The sequence below is a fragment of the Trachypithecus francoisi genome, unplaced genomic scaffold, assembly GCF_009764315.1.
Source record: "Trachypithecus francoisi isolate TF-2019V2 unplaced genomic scaffold, Tfra_2.0 Lachesis_group3, whole genome shotgun sequence".
Classification (NCBI taxonomy): Eukaryota; Metazoa; Chordata; class Mammalia; order Primates; family Cercopithecidae; genus Trachypithecus; species Trachypithecus francoisi.
Genome location: NW_022681468.1, coordinates 139751814 through 139778441, shown reverse-complemented (window position 1 = coordinate 139778441; position 26628 = coordinate 139751814). Strand labels below are relative to the sequence as shown.

Here is a 26628-nt window from a genome sequence, read left to right as displayed (position 1 = left end):
CCCACCCCGATAACAGATAATCATTTTATTAATTTATTATGTATTATCCTTGTATTAATTTGTTTAAAAATTAGTATACATTCTCATTTTCCTTTCTTACATAAAAGGTAGCATATATACAATAGATACATTATTCTGCATCTGCTTTTTTCACTCCAAATACTTATAGTATCTTACATCATTACATAGAGAGCTTCTGTTTATTTAGCTTCTTAATATCCACTAAGTGGTATTCCATTATGAGCACTTAGAGTTCATAAACATTGCTTGTTTTTGTATTGGACTGTTGGGCTTTTTCTCAGTTTTTAGTAGCTCTTTATATAAATGTAATTATACAGAGAGGCTGTCCTTGCTTTGCACAGCAGTACAGGAACATAAAAACGACTGTGCAAGCTGAAACCACGCGAAGCCATCCTAATAATCACAATGGGGAAAATTACAATTGTCCCATGGCCTTTAAAATTTTTTGCCAAAACATGAAAAACCCTCTTAGTGACAGCTATAAATGTAAATAAAAATTTAAAAATAGTAAAACTAACATTTATTTAGTACAATGTAATTTAAAACATTAGAGATATTGAGAATTCGGGTTTTCTTTTTTATTCATGACATTTATAAATTAACTCAGGAAAAAAAAGAATTTATATCTGTTTATTAGACTGTACAGTCTATATAATTCACATGTTAACTATATATTTTTAATTCAGGAAGGCTTTAAAAGTTTTTTGTTTTTTTTTTTAATATTCAGTAGAACTCTCTCATTGCTATTCTTTTCCAGAGTTTTCCTTATTCTTCTTCTCTCTGCCCCATCAACATAAACTTTAGAATCAATTTGGCTAATTACAGAAAAAAACGTGATCTTTGTTATGGGCTGAATGGTACTCCCACTCCCCAAATTCACATGTTGAAGTCCTAACCCCCAGTACCTCAGAGTGTGACTCTATTTGGAGACAGGGTCCTTAAACAGATAATTAAGGTAAAATGAGATGGGCCCTAATCCAGTACTACTGGTGTCCTTACAGGAGGAGGAGATTAGGACACAGATAACACAAACAAACTGAGGTAGACCATGTGAGGACAGGCCAGAAGATGGCCGTCTGCAAATCAAGAAGAGCAGCCTCAGAAGAAACCAAACCTGCCCCAAGACCTTGACCTTGCACTTCTAGCCTCAGAGCTGTGAGAGATCAGTAGTCTGCATAATGATGCAAGTTTTGGGAACAATGTTACGTCTGCTTGATACAAATATTTTTAAAGCTTTCTTCTTTTCTAAAAATTAGAATTCGTTCTTTAACGCTTTGTGAAAGCATCTGACCCTAATCCGAATTTCAGACCAGCTATCAGCAGAAGATTTCAGCAGAGTGGGACAGAATGGCCTCCCAGGCTTCACAGGTCAAGTGTTTCCTCTTCTACTGTTACAGCAACAAACTCCTTTCTCAAAATCTGGTCTCTGTTCAGTGTCATGCCTCCTCTGTCACTCAAAACCAAACCTGGTTTAGGCGAAGTTCTACCTCTAGCCCTGCCCTTCACTGGCCATGAAAGGCACACGCTCTACAATCCTACTCATTTTCTTTCTTCTTTATTTTTTTGGAGACAGGGTCTCGCTCTGTCATCCACACTGGAGTGCAATGGCGCAATCATAGTTCACTGCAGCCTCAAACTCCTGGGCCCAAGCGATCCTCCTGCCTCGGCCTTCCAAGTAGCTGGGACTACCATACCTGGCTAATTTCGTTGTTTCTACTTTTGTAGAGACGAGTATCATTGTGTTGCTAAGGCTGGTCTTGAACTCCTGGCCTCAAGCAATCCTCTCACCTTAGCATTCCAAAGTGCTGGGATTATGGGCTTAAGCCACCATACCAGCCCTAGTCATTTTCTCAAAGATTATGTGTGGATACTATTTTTAGGGGGAGACAAGGTACAGGGCAATGCTTAGGTAGGTACTTTCTGCAGCTTCTCTCTCTGCCTCAGTATTCATGCCCTATTCTATCTTAGTCCTGCATTCAGCACTTCCTACTGAGTCTGGGGCCCTATCCTTCTGAGAAAGCATGTTTATCTTTATTGCTGAGCTTAACCTCTTTTCTTTCCTTGATGCACCAGTGTGGATTTCCATGAGAGTCCTCTTGCCCTCTGGCTGTAATGGCTTCAGATGCTTTTGGCAGCACTTAAAAATGAGGAATTCTGAGGTTTTCTCAGCCTTTTAGTTTTACTGAAAATGTAGTTGAGGCTTTTGTTTCATCTTGTTAGCCTTTGTGGTTTCCAAAAGGAGAAAAATGTTAGAATTCACAATAAAGCTGCTAAAATTAGCTACCATATTCCTACTACAAGTCCTAAGTCCACCTTTTTTTTTTCTTTTTCTTTTTCTGAGAAAGAGTTTCTCTCTGTTGCCCAGGCTGGAATGCAGTGGCACGATAATGGCTCACTGCAGCTTCAACCTCCTGGGCTCTAGCAATTCTGCCACTTCAAGCTCCCAAGCAGCTGGGACTATCAGTAAAGGTCACCACGCCTAGCTAATTTTTTATAATTTTTTTAGACATGGGGTCTCACTATGTTGCCCAGGCTCCAACTTCTTTTTAAGTAGCTTTTTCTTATGTGATATTTTTAAAAGCTCACATGGTATTCGAATTGCATTAAATGATCTAGGAAACTATTGTCCAATGCTGATTTGAATTATTTATTTCAGGTATTATTTGTGGTGACATTTAAGCTCATTTTTCAACCAGAATACTTTAGGGCCAATTTCTCTTTCCACCTAGTATATACTCAGAGAAAGCAAGCTAATTTTAATTTTAATTAGCCTTAGCAAATAAAATTAGGTAATTAAGTGTACTGCAAAGGGTTATACAAATATAACTCAAGGCAAAAATAAATTCTTTGGAACACATATCATAATTTCCTGAGAATTAAAAATAAACACAATCTCTTTGGACTGCAGAGAAGACTTAAAGAAAATAAAAATAAAAATAAACAAACACACACTTTATAAAAATGTCTACTACTAACCTTGTTGTCCATCTGGCATGGTCACAATGATGGGTTGACCAATTCCACTGGTTGGAATAGAGTGCAAATTTCCAAGCTGAATTCCATCTGTAACTATTGTGATGACTTGCTGACCCCCCGAACTAACTACTTGCTGAATGGCACCATCCACAGATTCTGCAGTAACTACTTCCTCCGTGGCCACTACTGGAAAAAAAAAAAAAAGAAAACTCAGCAAACATATGTAATAGTATGAACAGAAACCTATTATTGCTTTGTCTGCTACTTTTGCTTTCTCTGCTTCTTTCTTTTCTTTTTTTAAATAGAGACAAGGTCTCACTCTGATGCCCAGGCTGGAGTGTAGTGGTGCAATCATGGCTCACTGCATCCTTAACTCCTGCACTCAAGTGATCCTCTTGAATCAGCCTCCCAAGTAGATGAGACTGCAGGTACGTACCACCATACCTGACTAGTTTTATTTTTTGTAGGGATGAGGTCTTGCTATGTTGGCCAGGCTGGTCTCAAACTCATGGCCTCAAGCAAGCCTCCTGCCTTGACCTCCCAAAGTGCTGAGAATTACAAACATGAGCCACCACACCTGGTCCCCTGCTTCTTTCTTACCCAGGAAAATTTGTACATGGTTTTAAAACTCAGTCTCCAGTGGTGTTGGAAATATCTGTGTAACCAGTTGATTACAAGTCTCTCGTAATTTACAATACATAAGTTCCAACTATCTTCACATGTGAGTGGTTACACAATTTCTCTTCATTTGGTTGTATGAGGTATAAAATTTAGAAGATCTAATATCATGACAAAGGTTGTATCTGTTTCATAAAACCTCACAATTCAGTCAGGTGCTGGTGGCTCAGGGCTGTAATCCCAGCACTTTGAGAGGCTGAGTCGGGAGGACCACTTGAGGTCAGGAGTTCGAGACTAGCCTGGCCAACATGGCAAAATCCCGTCTCTACTAAAAATACAAAAATTAGCTGGGCCTGGTGGTGAATGCCTATAATCCCAGCTACTCAGGAGGTTGAGGCAGGAGAATTGTTTGAACCCGGGAGGCAGAGGTTGCAGTGAGAAAAGATCATGCCACTGCCCTCTAGAATGGGCAACAGAACAAGACCCTGTCTCAAAACAAAACAAAAAAAAATCCACAATTCATAAGATGAATTTGAATATGATTATACACCATTTACATTTATATATGAGTTGACATACAGAATAAAGAGTATTCTCTTTTTGGATTAAGTGAGCAAGGATTTGCCTTGATAATAAGTGGTATACAGATGTGGTACTATGTGATAGTAAATAGTATAATATATTAACATTTCCACAAATAAAATCCCCAAATATGCTCTTAATAATTTATGGGAGCCTTAGAGAGGATTCTGGCAGCTAAAGCAGCACCTGTGTCCTTGTCTGGGTAGAGAAATTGCAAGTTAATACTGCCAAAATCCTTTCTCACAGGCAATCCTACACCCACTACTGATCCCAAAAGACATGTAGAAGAACATACATGGTAGCTTTATTCATACTAGTAAAAAACTACGAACAACCCAGACATTCTTTGATAATAAATAAACAATGGTAGACTCAAACACAGCAATTTGACTGTATGCAAAACATGGATGAACCTGACAAAAAAACAAAACTAAGTGATGTAAACCAGACACAAAAGAATATGTACTGTCTACCTTCCATTTATGAACTGAGCAATGTTTATACAATGTTTACAATTATCCTCTGTAAACCCTTTGTGATAATTCCTCAAACTGCACACTTATAATCTATAAGCATTTCGTATATTAAACTGCACTTCAATAAAAAAGCATCAAAAGGAATGATAGTAATGGATTACTATCCACTGAATTTTTTTTTTTTTTTTTTGAGATGGAGTCTCACTCTGTCACTAGGCTAGAGTGCAGTGGCGCGATCTTGGCTCACTGCAACCTCCGCCTCCCAAGTTCAAGCAATTCTTCTGCCTCAGCCTCCTGAGTAACTGGGACTACAGGTGCATGCCACCACGCCCAGTTAATTTTTTTTTTTTTTTTTGTATTTTTAGTAGAGACAGGGTTTCACCATATTGGCAAAGCTGGTCTCGAACTCCTGACCTCGTGATCCGCCTGCCTTGGCCTCCCAAAGTGCTAGGATTGCAAGTGTGAGCTACCACACCCAGCCTGAATTTTAAAAAATCTTTCTATCTGACTCATGCCTATAATACCAGCACTCCAGGAGGCCGAGGCAGTATGATCACTTGAGCCCAGGAGTTCAAGACCAGCCTGAGTAACAGTAAAATCCTGTCTACAAAAAATTTAAAAATTAGACAGGTTTGGTGGTTTACACCTGTAGTCTCAGCTATTTGGGAGGCTGGGGTGGGAGGATCCCTTGAACCTGGGAAGTTGAGGTTGCAGTGAGCAGTGATCACACCACTGCACTCCAGCCTGGGTGACAGAGTGAGACTCTGTCTCAACAAAAAAAAAAATCTATCATAATACCTCATAAAAAGGAAAGAAAGGAGGAAATGGGAAAGATCTTCCTGATAGAAAGACATCTAATTAACATTGAAAAAAGACAAGATAAATCATTGTAACTCCTAATGTAATAATTGCTTCAAGCGAGGATCAGTAGTGGGTGCTAAAAGCATTGGTAAAATCTTGTGGGGAAACAGGATATTCAAATGTTCTCAAAGTATCCCACCAAAGATTACTATTAGTTGCAAAGGGAAAAATCTACCTGAAAAGAGCCGGCAGTCACGATTCCACCAAGTGGTTCTTATCAGGATGGGCTGATATTATGTGCCTCCTTACGTGATGCACTGGGAGGTTACAAAATTCATTGGTGGTCTTCCTGGAAATGTCTGAACTAAATTTGACTATAAATGACATTTGGAGGACAACTTGAAAATGGACCATATGTCAGATAATTTTTGTAATTAATGTTGATGTTTTTAGAAAATAAAATGGAGCTGTGGATATGTAGAAGGCTATTCTTACTCTTGAGAGATACATGCCAAAGTAAAGGTGAAATAGATCATGATGTCTCCAGCCTACTTTCATATAACTTGGCAAAATAAAGGGGTGTGTGTGTGTGTGTGTGTGTGTGTACATGCACGCATGTGTCAGAGAACATATGGGCATGCCAAGATATTAATAGTTGATGAATACAGGTCAAAGTTATACAGGTTCATCCTCCAGTTTTTCTGTGGGTTTGAAAACTGTCTACATATAAAAAAATTAATTATAACTAGTTCAAAAAGAGGAATGACATTAAAAATTATTTCTAAATGGCATGGTTTTTAATGTGTTATTTACACATTACAAAAGTATAACTACAAAAAGGGTAATTTTACAAAAAGTGTAATTAAATAAAACCACTCTACTAAAATCAAGCTACCATCCAGATACACAGTTGCTCTGAAACATGCTGAGTTTCTATCAACTCACAGTAGGGCATCATGGATATCAGTGATCACAGGATTTACTAAGACAGAGAGGCCATAAATACAGGCACTGCTTTTTTTTTCTTTAAGGCAGGAAAAATACTAGGAAACTGGTTTTCACGATGTACTCAACAGGCCTGGCTTCGACTGTTACTGTGTTACTTAGTAATCAAGGATCACAATACAAACCACAGAACACTCAAAATGCAAACAACCTTTATGTTTTGAGCTCTCTTGTAATTTTTGTTTACCTTAAACTATGATTAGGTTTTATTACCAAGCACTTAAGAAAATTTCAGGAAGATAATTACAAAATGAAAAGTAGGACATAAAATAGTAATATAGTCAACAGAACTATTACGAGGATTTTCAAACACATTAAGTATTGCTTTGATTTTTTCAAAAAACTATCCATATGAAAAAGAAATGTTCACTTGAGTTGAATGCTAACTACAGTTAGTAAATATTTTAAAGCTTAATCATATGTAAGAAATTTCTAAGATCACACACAAGGCACAATTCAAGAACTTTCATCTTTGCACTATTTGCAATGACTGTTATTAAAATAAAAGAGTTATTGCCTTTCATCTAAAAAGCTTTCTTTTTAAGTTGTGCTATGGTAAGATATTTAAGAAAAAATTAAAAGGAAACCAATTATGTAAGACAAAGTGCTCCCCAGAAGCCTTAAGAACAATCTAACAGTAAAATGTTGAAACATGTAAGAATAAAAGAGAAAGCCTAAAAACTCTTAAAAGATTATTGATTTTTAAAAATATATTTATATTCCAAAACATAAAGCTCCCTGGATAAAAAACAACTATAACATAAATATTCACTGATCTAATTCAAAAGTCAAGTTGTAATATTTAAAGAAAACCTAGATAATCTGCAGCACCTTTGAAGACATCTGAGATCTCTTGTTCAACAAGAATTCTGAATTCGGATGCCATAAAAATGAAATAAGACAGGGAATAACACTGTCTTTGAAATGTCCTAAAAGACTGAAAATTCTACATAGAAACATTTAAATAATAAAATAGAAACTATGGGCCAGGTGCAGTGGCTCATGCCTGTAATCTCAGCACTTTGGGAGGCCAAGGCGGGTGGATCATGAGGTCAAGAGATCAGGACCATCCTGGCCAAGATGGTGAAACCCCATCTCTACTAAAAATACAAAAATTAGCTGGGCGTGATGGCACATGCTTGTAATCCCAGCTACTCAGAAAGCTGAGGCAGGAGAATGGTGCAAACCTAGGAGGAGACGGAGCTTGCAGTGATCCGAGATCACGCCACTGCACTCCAGCCTGGGCGACAGAGCAAGACTCCGTCTCAAAAATAAATAAAATAAAATAAAATAAAGTAGAAACTATGTTCATTGAAGAAAAAAAAAACTTTTCAAAGGTATTATGGCAGCAGTTTAACCTGAAATTAAAAACAAAAAAGCAAAAACAAAACAACCTCATGAGGCCCAGTACGTATCCCTTAAAGCCAATTGAGTTGTATTACCCTATTTTTTATACAGACCAAAAAACAATCTGCAAAACAGACCTGGTTCAAATTTCACTTTTAGGAAGAAAGGACGGAACTTTTTATTTTTATTGTTTTTCTTTTTTGAACCCCTATTTTGACACTTAAGAAAGGAGGGAACTTTTAAAGCCACCAGATGCATTACACCTTTGGAAAAAACACTTTATTAGTAATTACCAGAAGTTGCTCTAAAGACAAAAAAGAAGGGTGATCACAGATGTGTATTTAATCAAGGTATTGTATAATTAGACCACAAGGAAGAATAAAGCTAAGCAAAGAAAAGGTGCTATAGGACTACAGGCTAGAGCTATGGAATAAGAGATGTATGAAAAAATATTTTTAAAGAGCCAGATAACTACACTACAGATGTAAGGCCTCCATCTTAACCAATCACAGCTTCTAATTCTACATCCCAAATAACCCTCTAATCTATTCACTCACTGTCTCTGTCAAATCTTCATTCACTATGAAGAGCTATCACTATGATAACTCTTCCCTGGTTGACTGCATTAGACTCCAAACAAAACTCCCTTCCGAAGCATTCTTCTAAACTTGCCAAAGGATCATTTTTAAAGTCCTATATAATCTCACCTTCAGTCACCCTGAGTGACTCTTCTACTTACTGGGTTTAGCTGCACTGGCCTCCGGGTCCCCTAAAAAGTCAAGTTCTTTCCTGTCTCAAAAGCTTCACATGTCCCTCTTGCTAAAATGTTCTTCCCCAAACTTTTCCCTGACTAATGTCTACTTTAATTTTCAGTTTAAATGTTTCTTCCTCTAGGAAGATTCCATGATCCACTAGAGTGGCCTGTAAGCCTTAGTAGAAAGACAGGAAAATGTGATTGCTTCTGTATACTAATAAATAATGTACAACACGGTGGTGGTTTTCCTCATAAGAAAATATATATCCACAATTCCCCCCCCAAAAAAAGCTTTCACTTTTCTGTCTATTCATTTTGGAATGACTTTCAAAATGAAAATCACACAAAATGGTATGAGTTGGAATTAGTTCCAATCTATCTAAATCTTACCCATTCTTTAGAGCACAACTCAACACATTCCCCTCCACCACACCCACCCCCAAACTCCAGCTAAAAGTAATCTCTTTCCACTGAACAGCAATAGTAATTCAATGAGCTATTTTAATCATCCAGCACTGACAACCTGCTGTTATATTTGCTAGAACATCAAGAAAAGACAGAGGTATCATTGGTTTCTCAATGAAAATATTATAATAGACATTCTAAGGTTCTCCTGGGACTACCATTAATATGTGTGGTATATGTCAAAAATGGTACTAACGTCATTTCCATTTTCTAACGGAAAGTTAATTCCACTGACTTCCAAATGGAAATCATTTCCATTTTGCAAGTCATTCCAAAATGGAGAGACACGAAGGTGCTATCTAAAGCCATAATTCCACAGTGAAATGGCATGGTACCCTGGACTACCACAATTGCCTTCTCTTTATATATAGGACCATGCCAACCAGCTAGTTTCCATTTAAAATACAGTCCATCTGCTGCTACCTTCTGGCTGTTTTCTACCCAGGAAAAATGTTTATTGTACCACTTAGCTAGTAAAAGAAAAGAATATGAGCAGTAACAATCAGTGTACTGATGGAGCTTACACTATATTTCGGCCAACATCATTTTAAAATGGCAAGAAAGTAGCAGAACACTTATTTCAACAGACTACCTATTACTAGAAAAAGCTACAGAAACAGATACATCCCAAAAGTAATAGTGACGCTTTTGCTTGAAATAAGGTAAATTGAAAATTACACAAATAATTCAATATTGTGTAATTCAAATATCACAAACCAAATTATGAACATTCTAAAAGAGCCCACAGACCATGTGAATAAACTGCATAAGAGAGATGGTACATTATAGTGGTCACAGACACACACCTTGGGAATCAGTCAGACTTTGAGCATAATCCTCCTTTCTCTACTTAATAGCCATATGCCCTTTGATAAAATTATTCAACTTCCACAAACCAGTTTCATTATGTATAAAATGGAGGTACCACTACTGTATTTTCCAGATTCTAACAAGCCCTTGAAAAGATATATATAAACATTTCGAGAATCAGGATGAGTCTGACAATTGATTTTAAAGAAACTGGATAGCCAGAAGTCAGAGAAATAATTTGTGGCAGATTTAGCTTTGCCTGAGTATGTGCAAATTCAGCTTTGAGTTGTTTACTCTTGTGGTAACATAGTAATAAATAAATAACTTTTATTTATTTATTTATTTGTTATTTATTTATTTTTTATTTTTTATTATTTTTTTTTATTATACTTTAAGTTCTAGGGTACATGTGCATAACGTGCAGGTTTGTTACATATGTATACTTGTGCCATGTTGGTGTGCTGCACCCATCAACTCGTCAGCACCCATCAACTCGTCATTTATATCAGGTATAACTCCCAATGCAATCCCTCCCCCCTCTCCCCTCCCCATGATAGGCCCCGATGTGTGATGTTCCCCTTCCCGAGTCCAAGTGATCTCATTGTTCAGTTCCCACCTATGAGTGAGAACATGCGGTGTTTGGTTTTCTGTTCTTGTGATAGTTTGCTAAGAATGATAGTTTCCAGCTGCATCCATGTCCCTACAAAGGACACAGACTCATCCTTTTTTATGGCTGCATAGTATTCCATGGTGTATATGTGCCACATTTTCTTAATCCAGTCTGTCACAGATGGACATTTGGGTTGATTCCAAGTCTTTGCTATTGTGAATAGTGCCGCAATAAACATACGTGTGCATGTGTCTTTGTAGTAGAATAATGTATAATCCTTTGGGTATATACCCAGTAGTGGGATGGCTGGGTCATATGGTACATCTAGTTCTAGATCCTTGAGGAATTGCCATACTGTTTTCCATAATGGTTGAACTAGTTACAATCCCACCAACAGTGTAAAAGTGTTCCTATTTCTCCACATCCTCTCCAACACCTGTTGTTTCCTGACTTCTTAATGATTGCCATTCTAACTGGTGTGAGATGGTATCTCATTGTGGTTTTGATTTGCATTTCTCTGATGGCCAGTGATGATGAGCATTTTTTCATGTGTCTGTTGGCTGTATGAATGTCTTCTTTTGAGAAATGTCTGTTCATATCCTTTGCCCACTTTTTGATGGGGTTGTTTGTTTTTTTCTTGTATATTTGTTTGAGTTCTTTGTAGATTCTGGATATTAGCCCTTTGTCAGATGAGTAGATTGCAAAAATTTTCTCCCATTCTGTAGGTTGCCTGTTCACTCTGGTGGTAGTTTCTTTTGCTGTGCAGAAGCTCTTTAGTTTAACTAGATCCCATTTGTCAATTTTGGCTTTTGCTGCCGTTGCTTTTGGTGTTTTAGACATGGAAGTCCTTGCCCATGCCTATGTCCTGAATGGTACTACCTAGGTTTTCTTCTAGGGTTTTTATGGTATTAGGTCTAACATTTAAGTCTCTAATCCTATTTTTTTGAGACACAGTCTCCCTGTGTTACTCAGGTTGGAGCACGGTGGTACAATCTTGGCTCACTGCAATCTCCACCTCCAAGGTTCAAATGATTCTCCTGTCTCAGCCTCCTGAGTACCTGGGATTACAGGCACATGCCACCACATCTGGCTAATTTTTGTATTTTTAGTAGAGATGGAGTTTCATCATGTTGGCCAGGCTTGTCTTGAACTCCTGACTTCATGTGATCCACCCATCTCAGCCTCCCAAAGTGCTGGGATTATAGGTGTGAGCCACCGTGCCCACCCATTACTTCTTTTTTTTTTTTTTTGAGATGGAGTCTTGTTCTGTCACCCAGCCTGGGATGCAGTGGCACAATCTCAGCTCACTGCAACCTCTGCCTCCTGGGTTCAAGCCATTCTCCTGCCTCAGCCTCCCCAGTAGCTGGGATTACAGGGGCACACCACCACATCCAGCTAATTTTTGTATTTTTAGTAGAGACGGGGTTTCAGAAACATGTTGGCCAGGCTGGTCTTAAACTCCTGGCCTCATGATCTGCCTGCCTCGGCCTCCGAAAGTGCTGGGATTACAGGAGTGAGCCAGCACTCCAGACACTTCTTTTTAAGCTTTTCAAATATCTTCAAAAAGATTCCGCTATGGGCCGGGCGCAGTGGCTCACGCCTGTAACCTCAGCACTTTGAGAGGCCGAGATGGGCAGATTACCTGAGGTCAGAAGTTTGACGACAGTCTGGCCAACATGGCAAAAACCCATCTCTATTAAAAATACAAAAATTGGCTGGGAGTAGTGGCGTGTGCCTGTAATCCCAGCTACTCAGGAGGCTGAGGAAGGAGAATCACTTGAACCCAGGAGGCAGAGGCTTCAGTGAGCCAAGATCACATCACTGCACTCTAGCCTGCGGTGACAGAGTAAGACGATGTCTTCAAAAAAAGATTCCACTATGATGTCACATTGAAATGAAAAATTATTGTGCTCATACAAGATTTTAAGTCACATACAATAAAAACTAACTGAAATTGATAATTCTCTCAGACTAGACCAAAACATTTTCAAAGGTAAGAGAAGTTAGAGAAATTGGTGTGGCCAATTCATGGAGTCACACATCTAAATGTCATAATTTCCAGCTGAGTTATAAGAAAAGCCATTTCACTTTCAGATATATGTGTTTTTGTTTTCATTTTTGAGACAAGGTCTTGCTCTGTCACCCATGCTGGAGTGCAGTGGTGCAATCACAGCTCACTACTACCTCTGCTTCCAAGGCTCAAGTGATCCTCCCACCTCAGCCTCCCAAGTAGCTGTGAACATAGGCGCCTGCCACCATACCCAGCTAATTTTTTTTCTAGAGACAGGGTTTTGCCATGTTGTCCAGGCTAGTCTTGAACTTCTGAACTCAAGTGATCTGCCTGCCTTGGACTCCCAAAGTACTAGAATTATAGGCATGAGCCAGCACACCCGGCCAGAGGTAAGTTATTTAATTAAAGAAAAGAAATGTACAAGTTTAACCAAATAGAAACCACCAATGAAATGTTTTCTTTGCTATGCTTCTGCAATTACAAAAATATTAAATAGATCCAGACATAGGTTATAAAAGCAGCATGTTAGTATGACGATGCATATAACTGCTAATGGCCAAAAGTGATTCATACAAATCTTAAGACTCCCAAATATAAAGGCTTGGATTCAAACTTTGATTATAATGAATGCTACAGAAGGTGGAGAATGGATAAATGTTATTTTCAAAAAGAGGCCGGGCGCACTGGCTCACGCCTGTAATCGCAGTACCTTGGGAGGCCAAGGAAGGCAGATCACTGAGGTGAGGAGTTCAAGACCAGCCTGGCCAACATGGTGAAACCCTGTCTCTACTAAAAATATGAAAAATAGCTGGGTGTGGTGGCACATGCCTGTAATCCCAGCTACTGGGGAGGCTGAGGCAAGAGAACTGTTTGAACCTGGGAGGCAAAGGCTGCAGTGAGCCGAAACTACACCACTGTACTCCAGCGTGGGTGACAAAATGAGACTCCATGTCAAAAAAAAAGAAAGAGAAAAGAAGAAAAAGAGAAAAGAAAAAGGTAGCATTCCCCCAACTCCTCCAAGTCAAGAATATTACAGTAATGTGCACCTTAAGGCTTTCTGGTGAGGAATAAATGAGATTATAAGTAAAATATTTATCACAGTGCCTAGCAGAGAGAGTAAGCATTTGATGAAATGTTGTTATTATTGATCAAATTTTGAAAAAACACTAATTTTAAAAATGAATGACAAATTATTCTTTGCTTTTATAAGCACTGACCCAAATATAATGGCTTAAGCTACAGAAAAATATTTTCTTGGAATTTAAAAAATTGGCTCATTTAAAAAAAATTACTGACATAATAATTACATCAAAAAGTATTTTGGTTAAGTATAAAGGTAAATCTTGTATAAACTAACTGGTCATTAATACTGTCTGTCATCATTTAACAACAGGTAACCCTTTCATTTCTTTTTGAGATAAAGTTTCATTCTTGTTGCCCAGGCTGGAGTGCAAAATGGCGCGATCTCGGCTCACCGCAACCTCCACCTCCCGGGTTCAAGCGATTCTCCTGCCTCAGCCTCCCGAGTAGTTGGGATTACAAGCATGGGCCACTACACCCAGCTAATTTTGTATTTTTAGTAGAGACAGGGTTCCTCCATATTGGTCAGGCTGGTCTCGAACTCCTGACCTCAGGTGATCCGCCCGCCTCAGTCTCCCACAGTGCTGGGCTTACAGGAGTGAGCCACCCCGTCCAGCCAGGTAATCATTTAACAGTGGTTTCTGTATACTATTTCCTAGTTCTATCAGTCATGAAGATTTTATAACACTCTAACAGAGCTGCTAAAAATTAAAATTTATGAAAAAAGCAAGTTTTTTTTGTTTTTTGGTTTGGGTTTTTTTTTGAGGCAGGGTCTCATTCTGTCACCTAGGCTGAAATGTAGTGGCATGATCTTGGCTCACGGCAACCTCTGCCTCCGAGGTTCAAGCGATCCTCTGACCTCAGCCTCCTGAGCAGCTGGACCACAGGCACCAACCACCACATCTGACTAATTTTTCATATTTTTTGGTAGAGATGGGCTTTCAGCATGTTGCCCAGGGTTCCGGGCTCAGGGAATCCACCTATCTCGACCTCTCAAAGTGCTAGGATTACAGGTGTGAGCTACCATGCCCGGCCAAAGTAAGTTGTTTAAACAAAAAGTCACAAACCAGTAAATCAAGGGCCAAATTAGATACAGGGACATTTTTTCTATGAGCCACAAAAGTTTTGTTTTGTTTTTCAATTAGTTACCAAGATTTAATGTTCTTTTAAAATCCGGATTCACAGCTTCCTATTAAAAAACAGAATTTGGGAATACTGGGCTGATGACTATAATCAGTTAGAGCTGAGTCACAGATGACTCCCTGCCCTTGCCCCACTCTTCAGCCGGGCGTAATCTCAATCCTGCCCACCTTAGCCTTTTATTGTCTTCCTGGCCTTTGTAAATATTTGAATCTCCAACTTTTTTTTTTTCTTTTTTTTTTTTTTTGAGACAGAGTCTTGCTCTGTTACCCAGGCTGGAGTGCAGTGGCGCAAACTCAGCTCACTGCAGCCTTCACCTCCTGGGTTCAAGCAATCCTCCTGCCTCAGCCTCCCGAGTAGCTGGGATTACAGGCATGTGCCACCATGCCTGGCTAATTTTTTGTGTTTTCAGTAGAGATAGGGTTTCACTATGCTGCCCAGGCTGGTCTCAAACTCCTGAGCTCAGGCAATCCACCCACCTCACCCTCCCAAAGTGCCAGGATTACAGGTGTGAGCCACTGCACCCAGCCTGAATCTGCAATTTTAATGTACACATTAGACGTGCTTTTCTAACCTGGAGTTTCTGAAGAATTGGACAATGGAGCAGATGCTTCAGCTAAGGCAGCTAATGTAGCTAATACTGATGTAGAAGAGTTTCCAAACTGAACAGCAGATACACCCGTTTCATCTGTAAGAAAAAAGAAAATAGATTTGAATTTCTAAGGAGCTTAATCCAATGCATATTTCTGATACTCTATTTACCTTATTTGACTCTTAAACAAAGCTTGGATAGCATTAGCTTTTGAAAGGTAATACTGCAGTAAATTTTGCAGTATCACCTTTCTTCAGATTGTTTTGTCTCATAAAATTTTTTTTGCCAGTTATACCAAAGAAAACCAAGGTGGCTGATAGAATCTTACCCTTGTTCTCCAACAGTCCTTTCTTAAAAGGATGAATACCTACTAAAGCATAAAATCCCAAAGCCTATCCTATATGCATCTCAATACCTGTTGCCTTGGATGAATTTTCTGAAGATACCAGACCTGTTAGGTTCACCACCCCTCCAGGTCCAATGATAAACTGTGGTGTTGCAGCATGTATTGTCACAGTGTCAGGACTCTCTGGGTTTGTGTTGATTTGGTTCTGCATAGCAATCTAGGGAAAAAATGACCACAGTGTTTTCAGAATTATAACCAGAACATATAGCACAAATTCTCCATATAATACAAACACACACGTAAAGGAATATTCTCTAAGAAGAATCACATAGTACAAGTGGAAATATATGTCTAAAGTCCCCTGACAATGTAGGGGCACAAGATGGGTATATATTTATATCCCGAATCCCCCTCCTAGGTAAAGCAGCAAAATCCTGGGAGAGGAGAAATGAGTATCTAAAAGGTTTTTAATAGAACAAAGAACAACTGGACATTAAGCCGGTTGAGGTGGTAGGTGTCTGTAATCCCAGCTATTCAGGAGGCGGAGGCAGGAGAAGTGCTTAAGCCCAGGAATTCGAGACCAGCATGGGCAACATAGTGAGACCCCCATCTTAAAACAAAAACAAAAACAAAAACAAAACAAACAAACAAAAAATACTTCTATAGCTATAGGAATTTAATTATTTCTTCTATATTTGGCAATACATAATACCACATATATAAAGCATGCCCTTCTCAATTAATTGTTCCCCATCTTCAACTCCAACCCCCACATTGCACTCCTAAGAGTAAAAGGAATGGAAAGAGGCATGGCAGAATTCATTTTCCTGAACATAAAACATCTTTTAAGTAACTAGTGGAAGCTCAAAGGAGGTAGACAGCCTTAGAAAAGAAGAGTTCTACTGCTGGGATCAGGAACAAACAGGCAAGAAGAGGCATTAATTAAAGAAGATAATTTATATTATGTCATATGGCTAAAAATAAGAGACGTAACATTGGTTACTAGAAAAATCTTCCCAAAAGCCAATAACAACAGATCTTTTTGAGGATGTTGAAAAATAAAAGAAACAAATCAAACTGCATCACTCACTCAAGGGATGTTATTACGGTTGCTAATATATACATTTTTTAATTTTTATAAAGTCATTTATAGACCTGGAAAAATCATACAGTATCAAAATGCAACAAAAATAATAGAATAAAATGTCTAGAGCCAGGCGCAGTGGCTCACACCTGTAATCCCAGCATTTTGGGAGGCCGAGGCAGGCATATCACCTGAGCTCAGGAGTTCGACACCAGCCTGGGCAACATGGTGAAACACCATCTCTACTAAAAATACAAAAAATTAGCCGGGCATGGCAGCATGCACCTGTAGTCTCAGCTACTCAGGAGGCTGAGGCAGGAGAATTGCTTGAACCCAGGAGGCAAAGGTTGCAGTGAGCCAAGATCGCGCCACTACACTCCAGCCTGGGTGACAGAGCAAGACTCCGGCTCAAAAAAAAAAAAAAGTCTAAAGGGAAATTTAGAAACTTAAAAATCAGAAAGTAATCACCTTATCTAACGTTAATGAAAAGACTGGCCTTATAATCAAGAAAATGAATAGTAATAAACAAAGAGGAAGTGAAAGAGAAAAAGGCCTATCCAAAATAAGCCCAAAATGAAAGGCTACAAACGAAATAGTTTAAATCATCCACAATATAACAGATCCCTCTACTGATAATTCTTTTTCTTTATGTTCTTAAATTAAAAGTCAAAAGTTACCTGTAATATCTCTGCTAAATCTTCATTTCCATTGTCTATTGAAATATCAAATGCAGTTTTACAAAATTTACTTTGCGTGTGTACATCAGCACCATATTTGATTAAAAGTTCCACCACCTCTTGATGATTGTGTTCTGTGGCCCAATGGAGAGCTGTCATCTTTAACATGTCCTTTGCATTGACATCAGCACCATGCTACAAAAATATTTCAAAGAGATTACTAACATATGAAATATCATATAAAAAATTCCTGATATGAAATTATTAGTCTGTGCTTTAAAGCAAGAACAAATAACATAATAAATTCTTTATTTGTATATGTTAAATACATGTTCCAGGCCAGGTGCAGTGGCTCACACCTGTAATCCCAACACTTTGGGAGGCCGAGGCAGTTGGATCAGCTGAGCTCAGGGGTTTGAAACCAGCCTGGGCAACATGGCAAAACCCCATCTCTACAATACAAACAAAACACAAAAAATTAAGGGCCAGACATGGTAGCTAACATCTGTAATCCCAGCACTTTGCGAGGCCAAGGCAGGCAGATAACTTGAGGTTAGGAGTTCGAGACCAGCCTGGCCAACATGATGAAATGCCATCTCTACTAAAAATACAAAAAATAGCCAGGCACAGAGGCACACACCTGTAATGCCAGCTACATGGGAGATTGACACAAAAGAATCACTGGAACCCAGGAGGCAGAGGTTGCAATGAGCCAAGATCATGCCACCACCACACTCCAGCCTGGGCAACAGAGCGAGATGCTATCTCAAATAAATAAATAAATAAATAAATACAAAAAATTAGCTGGGTGTGGTGGCACACACCTGTGATCCCAGCTACTCAGGAGGCTGAGTTGGGAGGATTGCTCGAGCCTGGGAGGCAGAGGTTGCAATGAGCCAACATTGCACCACTGCACTCCAACCTGGGTGACAGACAGAGAGCCTATCTCAGAAAAAAGAAAAAGAAAAAGAAAAAAAAAAACATATATATATACACACACACATACACATGTCCCAGCAATCACCACTTAATCTGTCACTTAATCATGCTGAATTTCCTGTTTTCCTTCTAATTTCTTAGGAATGAGGCAATTATTTTTTCAGTAACCCAGCTATGGGCACAAAGAGCTAGAATGGCGTAAGAAATGAAGGAAACTATGAGCATTCCTCTAAAAGCTTCTTTAATGTTTGTATGGCAGCTGGTCCCTTGGTTCCTCATTTCCACAAAAAAAAAATCTTTGCTTTCAAAACCACTGCAACCCAGAAAAAATAAAAATAAAAAAATTATAAAAAGAAAACCAGTGCACCATAAAGAACTAAAAGTAAGCTAACTAGAGATATATTGTCCAATATGACAGTCAATAGACACATGTAGTTTTTGAGCATTTGAAATGCTGCTAGCCAGAATAGAGATGTGCTATATGTATAAACACACACTGAGGCCAGGTGCGGTGGCTCATGCCTGTAATTTCAGCACTTTGGGAGGCCAAGGCGGGCAGATCACCTGAGGTCAGGAGTTCAAGGCCAGCCTGACCAACATGGAGCAACCCCGTCTCTACTAAAAATACAAAAAATTAGCGGGGCCTGGTGGTGCACGCCTGTAATCCCAGCTACTCAGGAGGCTGAGGCAAGAGAATCACTTGAACCTGGGAGGCAGAGGTTTCGGTGAGCCAAGATCACGCAACTGCACTCCAGCCTGGGCAACAAGAGCAAAACTTCATCCCAAAAAAAACAAAAAACAAAAAACATTGAAATTGAAAAACATACAAAAAAATAGAATGTAATACATCTCATTAATAATTTTTCTACTGGACCAGGCGTGGTGGCTCACCCCTATAATCTCAGCACTTTGGGAGGCCGAGGCTGGCAGATCACTTGAGGTCAGGAGTTAGAGACCAACCTGACCAACATGGTGAAACTCCATCTCTACGAAAAATACAAAAATTAGCCAGGCGGGTTAGCAGGCACCTGTAATCCTAGCTACTCAGGAGACTGAGGCAGGAGAACTGTTTGAACCTGGGAGGCGGAAGTTGCTATGAGCCAAGATCGTGCCACTGCACTCCAGCCTGGGCAACAAAGCTAGACTCCATCTCAGAAAAATAATAATAATAATAATAATAATTTTTATACTGATTTCATCTTGAAATGATAATCTTTGTATATATTGGGTTAAATAAAATATAAAATTAGAATTACTTTTTAAATGTAGCCACTGGAATATTTAGAATTACAGTATATGTGATTTGCATTTATGGCTTCCATTGTATTTCTTTTTGATAGGCTGACATGGAGGCCAGAATAAGAAGGATCAAGCAGAACACCTATCACTCTATGTTTCAGAATTTTCTACAAGGTCAGGAGTTCGAGACCAGTCTGGCCAATATGGTGAAATCCCATCTCTACTAAAAAGACAAAAATTAGCTAGGCGTGGTGGTGGGTGCCTGTAGTCCCAGCTACTTAGGAGGCTGAGGCAGGAGAATCGTTTGAACCCGGGAGGTGGAGGTTGCAGTGAGCCAAGATGGTGCCACTGCACTCCAGGGGTGACAGAGAGAGACTCTGTCTCAAAAAAAAAAAAAAAAAAAGAAAAAAACACTGTAGTCCCTCACCATAAGATAGACCAAGGTCCAAGAAATAAATTAGTTGACTTAACTAAGAATACACCTAAAGAAAGTTTTGTCCCTCATGAAATGAAAGCTGTAAGATAATTTTCATGTAATGGGCTTATATACACAAAAAATGAAATACTATAGATAAAATACTAAGTAGGCATTTAACAAAAACTAGTGCCCTCTCCTTCTTATAAAACTGTAAAGTCTTTTGGCCGGGTGCGGTGGCTCAAGCCTGTAATCCCAGCACTTTGGGAGGCCGAGACAGGCGGATCACGAGGTCAGGAGATCGAGACCATCCTGGCTAACACCGTGAAACCCCGTCTCTACTAAAAAGTACAAAAAAAACTAGCCGGGCGAGGTGGCGGGCGCCTGTAGTCCCAGCTACTCGGGAGGCTGAGGCAGGAGAATGGCGTAAACCCAGGAGGCGGAGCTTGCAGTGAGCTGAGATCCGGCCACTGCACTCCAGCCTGGGTGACAGAGCGAGACTCCGTCTCAAAAAACAAAAAAAAAAACAAAACAAAAAACTGTAAAGTCTTTTAAAAACAAAGTGCAAAAAGAGAACACATACCTTAAGTAAAACCTCTACTATGCTGGCATGGCCCTCAGAAGCTGCCATATGTAATGGTGTTCGGTCCACTTTGGTTCTGGCATCTCTGCTTACACCAGCTCGGAGCAGTACCTCTGTGGTGGAATAATGACCATACTGTGCTGCTAGATGAAGTGGAGAAGTTCCCAACTGTACCACAGAAAAAAAAAAAAAAAATCCACATTTTCAGTATTGTTAGTATACTTCTGTTTATATAGCAAAGATTTTCTTTACATTATCTGTTTACATAGTAACTCAAAACTCAAAAGAAATGACTAGATTCATGCTTATCACATCCTCTTCATAGATGCCTTGAAGAATTCCCAAACACTCTCAATGAAGAAAAAAATCCAGTATTTCCTTTAATTCAAATTTTCTTTCTTCATTATTTTTTATCAGATAAACTGCCTGAACAAAATTAATTTCATTAGAAATTAAGAGACAGTGGCCAGACATGGTGGCTCACACCTGTAATCCCAGTACTTTGGGAGGCCAAGGCAGGTGGACCACTTGAGGTCAGGAGTTCAAGACCAGCCTGGCCAACATGGTGAAACCCTATCTCTGCTAAAACCACAGAAATTAGCCGGGCGTGGTAGCAGGTGCCTGTAATCCCAGCTACTCAGGAGGCTGAAGCAGGAGAACCACTTGAACCCAGGAGGCAGAGGTTGCAGTGAGCCAAGATTGCGCCACTGTACTCCAGCCTGCACGACAGAGCGAGACTCCATCTCAAAAACAAAAAGCTCACTATGTTATGAAGAGATTAAGTGGGATATATGTATAAAAGTCCTTAGTCCTATCTCTCTCTCTATATATATTTTTTTTGTTTATTTGTTTGTTTGTTTAATTGTTGTTTAATTAGAGACAGGGCCTCACTGTGTTGCCCAGGCTGGGGTGCAATGGCTATTCACAGGTACAATTATCACACACTACAGCTTTGAACTGCTGGGCTCAAGCAATCTGCCCACCTCAGCCTCCAGAGTAGCTGGGACTACAGGCATACACCAACGAACCCAGCTAAACCTTACATTTTCAAGGGAAGGTCATCCCAGCAGATCAAATAAATTCCTTACACAATCCTTTCTTTCTCCATGCTTTGTCAATTTTTCTTTAACTAGCCTTTTCTATACTCTTAAATGTCAGTATTTAATGAAAATATCTCAACAGCCAATTTAGCAACCAGGAGCTTTGCTCAGTTTGACATTAGGATCTACTTTTTTATTTTTGTCTTCTGAGACTTTCCCTTCTTGGTTATTGATGCAAAATATATATACATATATGCAGGTTTTTTTGTTTTGTTTTGTTTTCTGAGACAGGGTCTCACTCTGTCACTCAGGCTGGAGTACAGTGGGGTGATCACAGCTCACTGTATCTTCAAACTCCTGAGCTCAAGCGATCCTCCTCCCTCAGACTCCCAAAGTGGTGGGATTATGGATATGAGCCACCACACCTGGCCATGTAGTTTTTGTAGCTTTTGGGGTTTTCTTTTAATTCATTTTTTTAGAGACAGGTTCTTGCTCTGTCGCCCAGGCTAGAGTGCAGTGGAGCAATCGTAGCTCACTGTAACCTCTAACTCCTGGGCTCAAGTGATCTCCCATCTCAGCCTCCAGAATTATACTGCATGTATTTTTCTGTGACTTGCCTTCTTTTGCTCAATATTATATTCAGGAGATTCACCATGTTAATAAATATAAGTATAGCTTACTAATTTTCTGTGTTCTATAATATTCCATTGAATGAGTAAACCACAATTAATTTAACCAATATTGATGAATATTTGCATTGTTTCCAGTTTTTGTGTTATTATGAATAATGTTGCTGCTAAATACAGAAGTCTTGTATATGTTTCAGGCACATGAACACATTTCTCTTGGGAATAGTCTTAGAAGCCCAACTGCTACATCATACAGTATGTACATCTTCAAATTTACTATGTGCTGCCAAACTGTCTTCCAAAACGATTATACCAATTCCATACTTCCACCAAAAATATTTGAGAGTTCCCACCATCTCCTCACCAAGCCTTGGTACTGATCAACTGTTTTTGCTAATCTGGTGGATATATAATAGTTTTTCATGATTTTCCTTTGCATTTGCCTCAATCTTAATGTAGTTGAGTATCTTTTCATGTTTATTAATCAAACTTTCTCCTTGATAAAGTACCATATAAAGTCAATCTTCTATTGCCTTGTCTTTTTATTGCTAACCCATGGGAATTCCTTATGTATTATAGATACTAATCCTTCTTAAGATCTTTTTGGCTTTGAGAGGCCGAGGCAGGCGGATCACGGGGTCAGGAGTTCAAGACCAGCTGGCCAACATATTGAAACCCCAACTCTACTAAAAATACAAAAAATTAGCCAGGCGTGGTGGCAGGTGCCTGTAATTCCAGCTACTTGGGAGGCTGAGGCAGGAGAATTACTTCAACCTGAGAGGTGGAGGTTGCAGTGAGCCGAGATTGCACCATTTCACTCCAGCCCAGGCAACAGTGCGAGACTCCATCTCAAAAAAAAAAAAACAAAAGATCTTTTTTGTCTTGAGGTACTACAGCATCACTATGATGTATCTACATATGGATTAGTTTTTAAATTGATTCTGCTGAAGATTTGTTAGGCTACTCAAATCTGTGGGCTGCCATCTTTCATCAGTTCTGGAAGATTATCAGCAATTACCTCTGAATTATTTCATCCCTATTTTTGCTCTTTTTGTGGATCTATGATCAGATATTAGACTTTCTCACATGATCCTTCATGATTCCTAACATCTCTTTTACATTTTCTATCTATTTTTATCTGTGATATAGTCTGGATCATCTTTTTTCATACCTTTCAGTTTACTAATTTTCTCTTTAGCAGTTTCTAATCTGTTACTAAAATTTTATCTCAAGTCCTTATAGGTCTGCTTCTGTTGACAGTTGTTTTAGCAGGTTACTGTTCAAACTGGCATGTGTTCATGTGTTTAGTTATTTCTGACTGCTCACTTTCCTTTGAATTTCATTTGTGGATATGAAGCCTGGGATGAAGCCAGGTTCCTCCAGAGACGATACTCATCTGCTTCTGTCAGGAACCTCGGGTAATCCCTAGTCCAAATATCACTTCAAACTCATTTTTCAGTTTACAGTTTTTTAGACTACACAAGTATTTATGAGTTCAGGCTGCAAGTGTGTACAAAGGATGCCTTGTGATTCCAAATTCTCATCATCAGATTTTTTTCCTCTCTCCATTTGATGTCTTGGTTCACATCAGCTTATTATCTTTGCAGCATCATGGCAACAGGGGCAAGGGCAGGAGCAGATAGGAGGAGGGACAGGGTATTCCTGCTTAAACTTACACTGAAGGTGCAGCTCTTTGGAATTCCAGAATTATGAGAAGAGATCTCCTATCAGACTTCTCTCCATGAACAGCCTCAGGTCTTTATCTTTAGTACCCCAAGTCAGTGAGGTGGAAAACCCACCAGACAGTGTAAGTTCACCTAATGTTCTCTAGGTAAAATTTCTCTGGGTTTTAGCCTTCACTTGGTTTTTCAGGTTGATAAGCTCTTTCTTTCCAACTCAGCAGTGTGCTTAAGAAGAGTTTCTTTAACATATTTAATCAAAAAGTCTTTATTCTTTAAAGATACAAGTTGAAACATTTATGGATAAAATGATATGGTCCCCGGAATTTGCTTTAAAATAACACAGAACAAAAAATAATACAGTAGATGGAGTTATAGAGGAAACAAGATTTATCATGATTTGATAATTTTTGAAGTTGGGTAAAGGGTATTACAGGGATTGATATATATCTGAAATTTTCTGTAATAAAAAATTTTGTTTTGTTTTTCATGAAAAATGTAAAAATAACAAGAGAAAGGAAGGCGAAAACAACAAAACCAATAATCTGGAATTTTTAGTTGTTACCAATGGGAGGGTTAATTCAGATTCCTAGCATTCCACATCCCCAATACAATGCTTTTTTCTTTGCCCCCAGAATTAAAGAGTTATGTTTTTTTGCCCTCCCCACAACTGCCTTCTTTCTATAGTTGTCAAGATCTCATTCCCATTCCTTTCTTCCTCTTTGATCATGTTCACAATAGTTTTACAAGTACTAATTGAAACATGAACTTGTTTTTCTTTTAGGAGCGACTGTAACACTAACTCCAATCTTTATCAGTATCTTTCTGAATTATAAATTCTACCTGTGCTATTTATCAGGCCTTTAAATTAAATTCCAAGCAGACACATGTTTATATTCATACCACATTAATGCACTCCAAAGTTTGAAAGAAAAACTCTTTGTGGATGAAATATTTGGATAAGGTTATCCAATATCAAAGAAAATAATATAAACCACTTCTTTTAGGACAATTATATTTCTAAAATAATAAACACATTTGCAAAAAAAATAATTTTTTACCACTTATAAACACAATCCTGACTACATTTTTCTCTGCAAAAACTCAAAAATGAGAAGAAAAAAAAAAACACACAACATGAAAATCATTCTTTACCCAGTCTGTAGTAAAAGGAGCTCCATTTGCCATCAAAATACGAACTTCATCATCTTGACCTGCTCGTGCCGCTTCTAAAAGCTTCTTTCCCAAATCTACCAGGGACATCTAAACAAAACATAGATGAACTGAACATCAAAATCTCCATTTATACATTATGACATGACATTTTCCTTTCCTGTCTTTATTAATAAGTCAATTCTCAATTATCCCTTCAAAAGAGTGTGCCATGGTTAATACAAAATAACAGATCATACAAAAGCAATTTATATTGCATTTTAGAATCCATTTTTCTTTCTCATTAAGTTTTTACCTAGAATAAAAGTAGTTTAAATTCTCCAAATACATCTGGTAAAAGAAGAGGTAAGTAGCAGAGAAAAGCTGGTCTAAATTTTTATTTATTTACTTATTTTTGAGACAGAGTCTCGGCCTGTCACCCAGGCTGGAGTGCGGTGGCACAGTGTTGGCTCACTGCAACCTCCACCTCCTGGGTTCAAGTGATTCTTCTGCCTCAGCCCCCCAAGTAGCTTGGACTACAGGCATGCACCATCACACCCAGCTAATTTTTCTATTTTCAATAGAGACAGGGTTTCACCACGTTAGCCAGGCTAGTCTCAAACTCCTGACCTCAAATGATCTGCCCGCTTTGGCCTCCCAAAGTGGTGGGATTACAGGCATGAGCCACCACGCCCAGCCAAGCTGGTCTAAAATTTAAAACTGGCAACTAATTGTTTTCACTAGAGGGTTTGCAGCAATAAAATTTTTCATAAAAGTAAATAAAGTGCAAGATATTGTCATCTGTTGTTGGTGCAAATTAAATTAAACTTACCATAAATTATTTTGCAATAGTAAATGTGTTCAAAATTTTAAAATACAAATTTTCCGCCCTCCTACATGCAATGTATATTTAAATTCTTGCAGAAAGTAAATCATTCACATTCTATGAAAATACTAAAAAGAGAGTAACAGTATTATGAATAGACTATCTGTCTCATTGGAGGCTAGAGGCCAGGTACGATGACATACTCCTGTAATCCCAGCAGTTTGGGAGGCCGAGGTGGGTGGATCACTTGAGGCCAGGAGTTTGAGACCAGCCTGGACAACATGGTGAAACCCTATCTCTACTAAAAATAAAAAATTGGCTGGGTGTGGGGGCTCACACCTATAGTCCCAGCTCCTTAGGAGGCTGAGGCACAAGAATCACTTGAACCCAGGAGGCGGAGGTTGCAGTGAGCCGAGATCGCACCACTGCACTCTAGCCTGGGTGACAAAGTAAACTCTGTCTTAAAAAAAAAAAAAAAAAAAAAAAACAGGAAAGAGTATCTTGTGTCTTGAATTTAATATATCTGAAAAGGCTAATGTCCCAGCCTGGGATGTGAGGTGTGCATGGGTGTGTATGTATTTGTGTCTTCTTGAATAAGAAATATTGAAATACATGTCAGAAAAAAAGATTATGACAGTAGAATATAGGTAAATTAAGATTTGAATGTATCACAAACATTCAAATTCAAGGGATGACAGTTCTCAGAAGAAAGTTTCCAAACCCGGAAAGAC

At 38.8% G+C, this 26628-nt stretch overlaps 1 protein-coding gene across 9 annotated transcripts in view; it reads right to left on the bottom strand.

The window, feature by feature from the left end:
* The window catches only part of GABPB1 (GA binding protein transcription factor subunit beta 1), an 81556-nt gene that overhangs the window by 9641 nt on the left and 45287 nt on the right, over window positions 1-26628 (bottom strand). For 4 of the 9 annotated variants that reach the window (XM_033190136.1, XM_033190135.1, XM_033190137.1 and 1 more), the window contains 6 exons: window positions 25075-25182; window positions 20572-20739; window positions 17396-17590; window positions 15704-15851; window positions 15271-15384; window positions 2998-3183 (listed from right to left, as the gene is read on the bottom strand). In XM_033190136.1, coding sequence (XP_033046027.1) covers window positions 2998-3183; window positions 15271-15384; window positions 15704-15851; window positions 17396-17590; window positions 20572-20739; window positions 25075-25182 — 919 coding nt within the window. The remainder of the gene's footprint in view (window positions 1-2997; window positions 3184-15270; window positions 15385-15703; window positions 15852-17395; window positions 17591-20571; window positions 20740-25074; window positions 25183-26628) is intronic. The other 5 variants (XM_033190142.1, XM_033190141.1, XM_033190140.1 and 2 more) reach the window with 3 other exon arrangements.